Genomic DNA, 11,461 nt, shown 5'->3' on the forward strand with positions numbered 1-11,461 from the left:
CACTTGCATGGGAAACCTCAAGAACCGCCAGAAGTGGTGTGATCGAGCATAACACCCCAAACCGTGCTCAATGTTCGACCTAAAGACACAATAAATTATCACCCATCAGCTTAACCAAACTTTACCTCCACCTCACTACGTGTGCAAATCACACAGTTTTGGGAATAATACAGCAGCCTACATCCTATCAAACATGTGAATGTGCTAATTTCAAATGTCGATGAAAGAGGTTTTTACAAAACCATATGAGACTTGGGAAAAGCTGGCCAAAATTTCCAAAAACTACGAAGACCAATTGGAGAGGCGAACGATGCTTGCTCACGCAACTTCCAGCTCACAATCTTTGTGATATTTTTCTGGAAATGTGCGCTCAAAAGGTCCCCCTTAATTGTATTAAGCTCCTGTAACTGATCACCTATTTACAAATAAACAAGACAAAATGATCTAGCATGATGTAGCTGAAGACAAATGAATCTTTATTAGACTGCAAATCAATACTCCTTAACCTGTCCTACGTCTACTGTGGACTCCAAAGCTGTATTAATCAACTGCCGATCGACTGCGTCAGATACAGTGAGGAACTTTAGAAGACGGATAAACTCCAATTCCAGGGTACTTTTTTCCTGGATTCAATGGTTTTCATTTGGAGACAGGCAGTGATTTACATTCGCCCTGGTGCGTAGGATAGGCAGTGCTCATCCAACTCCCTCTAATTCCATTATTTTCATCACCAGAATCATAGCTTTGCTCCTTAGGCTCCACAACAATCTCGATGATATCTTGACAATTCAAACTGCAAGATATGCTGTCAATTGATGAGTTGACGTGGAGCAAGCGTCGATGTCATATTAACTTTCTTACGTAGCCTCATTTCACTCTCTAGCTCTCCACCATGGATGCTTGTACTCTCTGCAGACGTCAATCATGTGTTGAAATCTGAACTGTTACTGAGGGAAGTGGAAGCACATAAGCAACTGCAACCAGCTTCAGAATTAAATAAAACTTCAAGAGTGGAACGGCTCTGGCTCCTCAGTAAGTATTGGAACTCCACTATAATTCATACCAGAATCAACTCCAGAAGAGGGATTGGTAGAAACAGTAGCTAGGGAGATGGTGGTGATGGCATTGACACAGTTACTTCCACCTTCACCGGAGATGAATGGTTTCTTTGAAAAGGTATCGCTCTCACAAAGGGTATTATCTCTCGGTAGACCAACCGAACAGTCCGATCTGGTGGTATTCTTCTTCTGGCCACAAACTACCTGCTCCCAAACCTTAATCAGGTATACTTCACAATATAATACAACATTACGATAATTGAAGACATGAACAACGACTGTGTGTCTGTTATCTCTCAACCCCATTCAAGTAAAGACAAAACATATTCCAGAGCAGTGTTAGCATGGTAATCAAATAAAATAAGTAATCTTGAGTGTGTTTTACAAGTATGTTGGTATAAACTAGATTAATAATGTAGATACTTCATTGTCAATCAATTAGAGGAAGTTTGTCTTCGATTACAGCGGTCTGAAAGTAAACCCAACTCCTTGACGCTAGAGGGGAACACTAACAGGCATACATGCTGATACTGTACAGTGTCATAGCATCATTATAGAGTTCTGATTGATATGGGTGTGATCTGTACTAGATGGGGACGAGGCTTAAAAATAATGTATAGATGGAGAAGTAACTAACCAGCTTTCCACTTCCATCTTCATAAACAACAAACCCATCATGCACCTTCAAGTTGTGATACTTGATGAACCCTCCTGCACAACAATACCAGCCTTCAAACTTACTGCAACACATTCAACTCTTCACATAGAAAACAAGTTAATTTTTGGTTTTGATTAAACATACTCTTGACCCAAGGTGACAAAGTAGAAGTCTCAAGGTATTTTCCACTGTACCAGTATTCTCCAGCACATACATACGGCTCTTGTTGTTGATCCACCCCCTGTCCTATCAGATTACCAATTAAATGAGTGATTTCAAGAGATTCAACCGAAAAAATAGAAAACACTTATGTTGATACACATGTATCAATTAAATGTTAAGAATTGCAAGTTACAGCAGACTTACTTGTATCGGAAGGACCAACACTTCGGAGTGGAGTAATCTCTCATGTCCAGGAGTTTGATCTCTTTCATAGCTATATGGGGAAGCCGACCTTCTGCATCCCTCTGTACAGAGTGTTCGATCGTTACTCCAAAGCGTCAATAAAGCTCTAAGATCATGACTCAGAATACGTGACAAGATATGTAGCGAATGTTTGGCCCAGACATTTCAACAGTTTTTCTTTTTTAATTCTTTTTTTTATTTAAGAGTTTTTGAGTCTTTCAAGAAATATAGCACAGAATCGTAAGCCGAAGCATTACCCTTGCACAAGGAGATTGGGCAAAAGGGATTCTCTAGTTCATGGCTTTGTACTGCCATGACTCATAAGAAACGCACTCGTTTCTTTTCTCTGTTTGTACGTCTTGTAGTTACCAACCTCGTAACCGCAAAAACCAAACCATGTTTAGTTTGTCCCTTGACTTCGCAAATCAAGATTTTGAAATAACTTAAGTTTAAATGAGGCAATTGTAATAACTTTGTATCTTTCCTTCAGGAAACAAGGAAGACTTGGCAGTCAAACTGGAGGGCCCTGGCATCTTATTCTTACATAAACGAACAGCATCCCTGGGTAGTGGGTAAGAAAGAGGATCCAAGAGGACATCTCTTGCCTTAGGGAGAATGATCCTGCCAAGCTCCCCGACGTCAGACACACTGAGCTCCTTGCGAATGAGGATTTTCAAAGGCCAAATCCACCCGCAATCCCACTCCTGTAAACACATGCAACACCAAATTAGTGGTACTCGTCTCTGTCCTTCCATGAGCATTCGTTTGTAGCAGCTTGAAAACCTAGAATAACCACTCGCTTTGTAGTTTATTCTTGTTACAAAGGAAATGCTAAGATAGTAATGCGACTGACCCACCTGATCATTTCTGGAGGGGTCTAATATTTTCCTCTTAAGGTCAGAGGAGTTGCTGATCAAAGTCGAGGTTGGCCTTGACTGCATTTCGCAAGCTTCTTCAAAACTAATCCTTGCTGCGGAGCATTCCATTGACGAATCCTTGTTCAAATCTGTGGATGAGACAGAGCCTTTTTCCACCACTTCATGAGGACTTCCAGGAGGTAGCGACGTCTCCGGAACTACAGGCGGTGCACAACGTGTAGGGGAGGATTTGAGGAGATGGCTGGAAACCCGTCTAGTGATTTGCGACTCGAACATGACCATCTCGTGGTCGAACAATGACGGTTCAGAACACGAGCTTTGATTGAGGTCAGGAAGGTGCTGATCAACAGCTCTAGTTGGATTCCATCCCCAACGATGATCATCGACGAGCAATCCTCTCTCGTGATTTGATGTAGATAATTCCCTTCCAGAAGCTGCTGGTTGTGGTTTATGAAAGGTCCCGCGAAAGTCCGGAGAAAACCTGGTCCATTTCCCCATTGTTTGAGGTTCTAGGCCTGCTGAGCAAGGGACTCCATGGCCTTGAGTGGATAGAGCTCCCCAGATGTTATGATGCCGGAAAGAATTCAACCCACCAGTACGTGGTGCACAAGGTGTCCGATTCCAGCTTGTCCCAAATGAGTTGCAAGGAAATAACTGCTCACACTCTCCACCGCCGACGTCCAACACACGACTCCCAGAGGGTTTGAGAGCACTCCACATCTCTGATCTTTCCGTCCTCACGGACACAATTTTCCCATTCACTACATCCATGGTCACTGCTCAAGACAGTTCCTTTGAAGCACAACTAGTCTCCCTTAAGTTTTACTAAAACCACCGCACTGCCGATGGTTACTTTTTTTTAAAGAAGGTCCCTCTCTCCCACAACTGTCCTAGACTGCAAGAAGATAATTCATAGCAAGTAAAACCCTTGGCGACAATCCGAGGCAACCGGGGTCAAAGCTAGAGAAACCCATGTCGGTCATGAGACGCTGCAATTGTAGTAACTGAGCATCCGGGGGCGGACATCGGATAAAATTGTCGACACACCAGCTTCTAAACCAGTTCCCCAGTCCATCCCATCACATACTGGCCAGGCCTTTCCGCTTCCCGAACTCTCTGTCGTCGTCCAGCATTCGTAACCCCGCAGCCATTCGCAAAAATTCCACCCTCCCTGTAGATACTTCTGTCAGTCCAAAAAATCGCCTTCCACCCGACTCGCTCGCTAGCTCACACGCCATCCTCAATCCACCCCACCATCCAGACCTAGACCCAGGTCTGGAACCTCTTCGCACCTCGCCCGAAAGATCAGCAACGACGCCGGATGTTCTCGCTGTAACGGCAACTCACACCCCGACACTCCAACGCTTCATCCACTACGATGTATTTCTCAAGGCCCGTAAAAGTGAAACTCAGCCGCCGAACTAGTAGACAAAAATTTCGGCATGTCCACTCGGCACTCTCTCTCTGCGTAGTGTGAATAAGGAAATTGTATTAATATTAATAGATATATATTTTCCTGCAGCTTCTACTGTAGATCCGCCCACCAGTGACCATGGGAACAAAGCCCCATCCTTTCCTTCTCTTTATCTGTGTCTGTGTCTTCTCTTTCTTTGTTACTCTCGTGCCTCCATGACAAGAACTAACTAGAATTCAACACGAGCCTCCATCAAGCCTTCCCAGCCACACATCGCCTCTAAACCGCCAATTGAGTCACCTAGTCATACCTCTGCCGTAACAGACCTACTCCTCAACAGTGGTCATAGCCTGACCCTCTTACTTTGTGTGGGCTATCACTCATCAGCTTTTACTTTTGCTCCACTGCTTACTCTTTGGTTCCCCACTTTCCTTATTTATAGGTTTTTCTTCACAGCGTTTGTACTGTACATGAGACCCCCAACCAGGTTACGTTTTGTGTATTCGGTGTACGTACACTCTCCAACTACAACTGCCCTGTGGCTTTGGACTTGGGTTTGTGGCTCCAATTCTTCCGATCTGAAAGCTGATTTGTCTACTTTGATTATTTTTTATAGTTATCTTAGTTTTTGTTGCTTTTTGGGGAATTTCAAACAAGTTGATGAAAATGCCAACCATCGTTAGGACACTGACAGACCGTAACTTTGATCCTAATAACCACATTCTGAATTTTATTATAATTTTATTATGATTGGTTGGAATCAAGAAGCCTCACTTGGTTGACTTTTTGCTTAAAAACCATAAAAAGAAAAAGATGGGGTGGATTCCACTTTTTCCTACATGGCGTGGAAAATTTTGTCCCTTGGGCATCGTGGTAGGCTTACACCAAAGAGATTATTTATACAAAGGAAATTAAGAAACCATGTCAAGTTAAATTACTACAAATAATCTGTTAAAAAATTAATAGTTATGTTTGTATTTTCGTGATCTTCAGAATCAAGATAGGAGTGCCATATTTAATGTCATAAAAAATAATTACACCCATGTCATGCCCTCTCTTCACTTAATACAACCTCCAAATACCAAGGTTTCCATAGCAGAGATCTTTTTCACCAAGTGGGAGACATTTTACAGCTTTTACGCTCTGACTTTTCAGAGTGAACTTCTAGATATAGATACCTCCTTAGAGAATATGTGACCCAGTCTCAAGACCCTCTTAATTGTGGGCATTTAAAAAAATGTATACATTATTATTTTGGATGTTTAACCAAATAAAATAAAGTAAAATAAAATAAATCAAAGTGATTTCAATTTGTAACAATTAAAATACAAATATCAATAGAAACACACACAAAAAAAAGGATTTACCTTCTAGACTTTACAAACTGACAAGATAAGTGTTTCAATCCAATGGTTATGAAATGTTTCACACTAATCTGAAGAATAGCATCATTGTAAAGACTCTGCTTGTCTTTACATCAATGATTGTCCGGGGGATGCCAGACCTTCACTTCTACATGAAATATCTATGCATGGGATGCCAGACCTACACTTCTACGATAAATATCTACGCGGGGTAGCCCGCCCATCACCTGTTCGACTAATATCTACGAGAGGGTATCCAGCCCTTCGCCTATACGATTAATATCTCTGCGGCGGTGGCCAGCCCTTCACCTACACAATGAATATCTACGCGGGGCTCCACGTATTTGTTTTTAAAATGCTTGCGAAACATTAATATTTATCACAAAGAAATTAACGCAGAAAAGAGCTTAATCATTGAAAGTTATGTATTAGGAAGTGGTGGTGTTGATTATTTTAGTTTCAGAACATAATGACACAGTCTTATAGTTTTTTAATAATATTCAATGTCTTGCATACAATAAGACGAAATCAGGGTTATAAATAGAATCACAATTTTTTTATAACAATAGCATGTATGGATGAGTGTGTGCATTTAATCAAATATTGTTTTGAAAGATATTTGAGAAAATTTTAAGGATTTAATAAAACATAAGAAATATATCTCCACAATTTTTATGGGTATTAAAAACCTTATCTCCATAGTTTTTGAATAACTTACATTACAACCATTAATTTGAATATTAAATAAAAATTTGACTTTTTCATATATACATATATGAACAATGATAGAATTGACTTTTATAAATACAAAGGTAGTTCTTTGGAACAGACATACTTATATGTATCAATGGTATATTTTTCCTTTCGATAGTTGGTAACAAATCACCGACAGTTGTGATACTAAGTAGTAATTATTAACATCTAATAAATACACAAAAAATAATTAGAAAAAAGTACTAGAAGAAGAATATATTAGTCTTTACTTCCACACATGCTATTTATAGAAGACAGAGTAGAATCCACCTGCAGAGTGGACCCTCGAAAGAATAATTATTAAAAATTAGTGTTACTCCAACTAGAGAAATTGGTGAAGTCCATTTTTTCCTCTTTCTCTCTCTTTTTTTTTTTTTTTTTTTTTTTTTTTTTGTACCTCCCCACTTAGCTTAGAAATCCAAAACCTATGTCAAAAAGGAAGTTGAGTAGCAAAGAGCTTGCATATATTGTTTTTATACATAAAAGCAACCTTCCAGAGTTACAAAAGAAAACAGAGGACGACGCGATCCCTGGCACGGCACACACACGGCACACACACGGCACACACACACCTGGGGGTGGGGAGCGTCGCAGGCTACGACGTGGGGAGGGGAGAAGAGGAAGGGGGAGGATTGATCAGACAGCCATACAGACAGATAGAGTTACTAGATTCTGCCTTGGATTGCTTGAGCCCCGGCTCCGTAACGCCCCCCTCCCCTGATCAGAAGTTGCAACAGCCCCCCAGTGGTGATTTTGGGGTTAGGCCTTCGAGAAAGCGCTGAACGCTTTGATAAGGTGGATCCTGACGAGGGGATGGGATGATAGGGCTTCCACCTCAACTACCACCACATATTATACCTGGTCCATGACTCCTTCGTAGGTGCTGTTCCATCCATCGTCTAAAAATTAGGTTGCAGCAGAGAAGACAGGGGATGCTCTCCTCCGAGGGATGTGAGACGTTACGTAACGTCTCGTCCGCGCCTGCCTACCTGCCTGCCTGCTTGCACACTTGCCCCGCAAAGACTACGCGTATCCTGTTTGTATCAGGGGCCTGCCCAGTGTAGTGGAGACCCAATCCACTGGGACCACGTTCTGAAGCCTCGTTAAGCGGCTCGCGCAGGCGAGGAATATTGGCGATGAGTGAAATCTTCAGACCCTGGGCTCCGCTACTGCCAACGCTGCTGCGAAGGGGTCGTGGACCTCCTCCTTCTCCTTGGTGGGTCACCTTGGGCAACTCTCCCTCCCTCCCACCCTCCCTCTCATTCCATCCTCCATTGCTTCAACTCCCTGCTTCACATTTGATAACTGAATAACTTGTCAACGCTGCCTCCCGCGGTGAAATTCTCCATCTCTGTCGCAATTCCAAGCCCTCCTTCTCTCATGTGCAGCCTTGCTCCGCTTCAAACTGTAGCAGCGTCGTCCAGCTTTGCCTTTGTAATTTAATTCTTGTTGTTCTCATATCTTCTTCTGGAGATGGCTGCAGTATTGTCGTGCATTTACGGCCACCTCACTTGATGATCCAGCATGACATCACATGATTATAAACAAGTATTTTGTTCCTAGAGTTTTGTTGTTGTTGCTGCTTTGAAAGTCTTCTCCAGTTGATTTGGGTTATTTGCATCAGGGGCTTTTAATTAACGCCTATTGACACATTAAAACATAAAGAGAGTTCTAGAATCAATTACGATTATCTGTTTTATATACTTGAAACTGTAAAAGTTATCTTTCATTGATTTTCTATGGCAGATGGCACTGGCCTACTCTAACAATTATAGTCTTGTTGGCCTATCCAAGGACCATGGCCTACACACTCAACTTACAACAAACATTTCTATACAAAGAAGTTTATCAAAGCTAGTTGGTATTAATCAAATTAAAATATTTCTAAATATTTCTAAAAAAATAAAAAATCTTAAGAAGTTTATAGAAAGTATAGATTATACCTAAGGAATCACTAAAATAAAATACAGTTTGAGGTAAAATTATTCTGCACCTTTAAAGTTTTTTATAACTTACTCTCTCATAAAATATTGATGTAGATTCTATAAATGTGTATTCTTCTCACTATAATTAATATTAAACCTTTTTTTTATTTTGTAATGGTATATGATTACATAGATATATTTATAATAATTCTTTCTTCCCTAAATTTCCTTTATGGCTTTAAAAGTATTAAAAACTAAATTATAGTAGGGTAGAGGGTCAAAAATCCTATGCTCGTGAAAGATTAAACAAAACATTTGATAATTAATGCTCAATTAAATAAAAAATTATGTTTAAGTAAATAAATTAACTATAGTTTCTATAGATTAAAATTCTATCTACAACCAAATAGTACTTTCAATACTTTCATTAAATATTTTTATACTAAGAGATATTGTATTCATAGTTTGAAAATAATACAATACAAATTTAACTTATAATATTTGTATGATAATTGTCTCACAATTAAATCAAATCCATCCGAATCATATTATAAAAGAATAATATATATATATATATATATACATACACATTTGAGATTTCTTTTAACATCTAATTATTAATTTTTAAGAGTTGGAAAATTATAATACAATAACTACAAGAAAATAAATGATAAGAAATGAAACTAGAAAAATATTTATTATACTTAATAACTTCATTAATTGTATAAAAATAAATTTAAATAATTTTAGTCTTTTTGTGTCACTGATATACTATTTAAGAGACCAAATAAGAAGTTGGATATAAGAATTTTAATTAGAAAACTAGCAAAAACTTGATTAAATCAGATGAGTATAAGATCAACACTAAGAAAGATGAGTTAGAGCTCCAAGAGATGTATTGTCAAGACTGAAGATCTCCTCAATCTTAACTCCAATATATACTAGGTATTAGGAAGCTTCTTGAGAATTTTTCATATTGTTTGAAGATGAAGCAACCACTAGAAAGCTTTTCAAACAACTTCCTTAATCTTATTAGAACTTTGTAGAATCTATTAAAACATTCTAAAATCTTCTAGAATATTTTAGAAATATTTGTAGAATCTTATATTAGAATATTTTAAAAATGTTTTTGAACTTCATATTAGAATATTTTAAAAATCTTCTTGTTACAGACATTGTATAATTGAATAATTTCATAATTATATTTATTAAAGCATAATATAAATTTATAAATTTTAAATAATATTTTTAGACTAAAAATTAGGTTTATAAAAAAATCTAAACAAAGGCGTCTTCTAAATTTTAGAAAAATATAAATACAAAATTAAACATCTTATTAAGACTTTTGCTCTAACTAATAATCAAAAAAACTTATTCCACTTAAATATACAATGTTATGTCTGTTTTAATTTAATATTAATGATGAAAAAATTCACGTTTTTCTTTAATAATATAAATATATTTTAAATAGAAAATAAATATATAACATATAAAAATAAAATTACATGCTATATTTTTATTATATCTGTATTTTAAAAAATAAAAATCTTACAGAAATTAATATTTAAAAATTTGATTTTTTTTGTAAAGTAAATTTTATGATATTTAAAAATAATTTTTTCTTCAAATTCATTGTATGTACATTTCAAATGACATGCATATTAGCTACTAGCATGTTGTTGTGTTATGTGAAGTTTGTTTAAGAATTTACTAGATACCTAGCTGCGGAAAAAAAAATGGAACTTGCAACAAGATGACCTTAATAACTCTAATAAATTCCTAAATAAAATTCAATTAAATTATAATATTGTTAATCAATCTTTAAGTAAATCTAAAAGAAGTCTCAAAAACTTAAAAAATATTCATAAAGAAATCATAAATTAATCTTAATAAGATATATATAATAAAAAAATCTTAAAAAAATATCAAAAATAGAAATCTTAATTGAATTCATTCAAATCCTAATATAATCTTTAATCTTAACCTTAAGCTAAATCTTAATCAAATCCTAAATAAATCCTAATCAAATCTTAAATAAATTCTAAACCATAATATTAGGCCAAACCTTAATCAAATCCTAAATCCTAACCTTAGACTAAATTCCAATGAAATCCTAAACTCTAATAAAATCCTATCAAATCCTAAAAAAATCATGATAAAATCCTAAAAAAATCATAAATCCTAATTTTAGATCAAATCTTCATAAAAATTTAAATCTTAATTTAAGACCAAATTCCAATCAAATCCTAAATCCTAATTTTAGGCCAAATCCTAATCAAATCCAAATAAAATTCTAAATCCTAATCAAATCCTATCAAATCCTAAATAAATCCTAATTAAGCTCTAGACCAAATCTTAATGAAATTCTAAATCCTAAAAAATTCCAAGAAAATCCTATGTAAATTTTAATCAATTATCATAGCTATTTGAAACCTCAATAAATATTAATTTAATCATAGATCTTAACTAAAATTTTACCAAGACATTAATTATCAAGCAATTATTAAGTATACAAAATTTGGAAAGGATCAAACTTATCAATTGCAAGAAAAGCTCCCAAAACCTCTTAGTCATTGGCCACCTTTTTTTTTTCTAATTTGAATATTGATTTTTTAACAATAATTTTTCTTTGCTGAATTATTCAATTATTTTAAATATTGAATTATGTATAGATATTTAAGTCCTTATTACTGTCACCAAACTTCACTTCAATCCAATAAAGAGATATTGCTAGATCTTTGAATCACTTATTGATCCTAAATCTCAACTTTTTGAGACTATAACCTATGAAAAACTTCATATACTTTAATCTATCTACTTGATTTACTTCAATTTTTTCACACATATTTATAATAAGCATAAAAACAAAGTGCCTAATCTTCACATATACATGTACTATAAAACTCAAGAAATTTTTAAATTTATAAACTTAATTCTATTTCTTAAAATCTAAATCCATCAAGCACATTATTAATTTTGAAAATCTTTCAAAATTTCAATATTAAT

The 11,461-nt window shown here is 36.1% G+C and overlaps 1 protein-coding gene across 1 annotated transcript; it reads right to left on the reverse strand.

Annotated features, from left to right (window-relative positions):
- Positions 1-272: 272 nt before the first annotated feature.
- LOC112274902 (uncharacterized) lies at positions 273-4,494 on the reverse strand. Its single transcript, XM_024504754.3, has 7 exons — positions 2,979-4,494; positions 2,727-2,825; positions 2,083-2,183; positions 1,911-1,957; positions 1,696-1,769; positions 1,064-1,262; positions 273-909 (listed from the first exon to the last, which is right to left on the reverse strand). Exons 1-7 carry the CDS (start codon positions 3,768-3,770, stop codon positions 809-811), a joined length of 1,413 nt encoding a protein of 470 aa, XP_024360522.1. The 5' UTR covers positions 3,771-4,494; the 3' UTR covers positions 273-808.
- Between the last annotated feature and the right edge of the window lie 6,967 nt (positions 4,495-11,461).

The sequence above is a fragment of the Physcomitrium patens genome, chromosome 22, assembly GCF_059467195.1.
Source record: "Physcomitrium patens ecotype Gransden chromosome 22, ASM5946719v1, whole genome shotgun sequence".
Classification (NCBI taxonomy): domain Eukaryota; kingdom Viridiplantae; phylum Streptophyta; class Bryopsida; order Funariales; family Funariaceae; genus Physcomitrium; species Physcomitrium patens.

Bases quoted from the DNA above. Each gene is read 5' to 3' on its own strand.
- LOC112274902 (XM_024504754.3), bottom strand. From the start codon at position 3,770: ATGGATGTAGTGAATGGGAAAATTGTGTCCGTGAGGACGGAAAGATCA. The intron at 2,184-2,726 runs GCAAGAGATGTC...CACTCTGTACAG, and splicing joins GCAGGATCATTCTCCCTAAG to AGGGATGCAGAAGGTCGGCT. The intron at 910-1,063 runs GTATGAATTATA...TGACGTCTGCAG, and splicing joins CTCTTCTGGAGTTGATTCTG to AGAGTACAAGCATCCATGGT.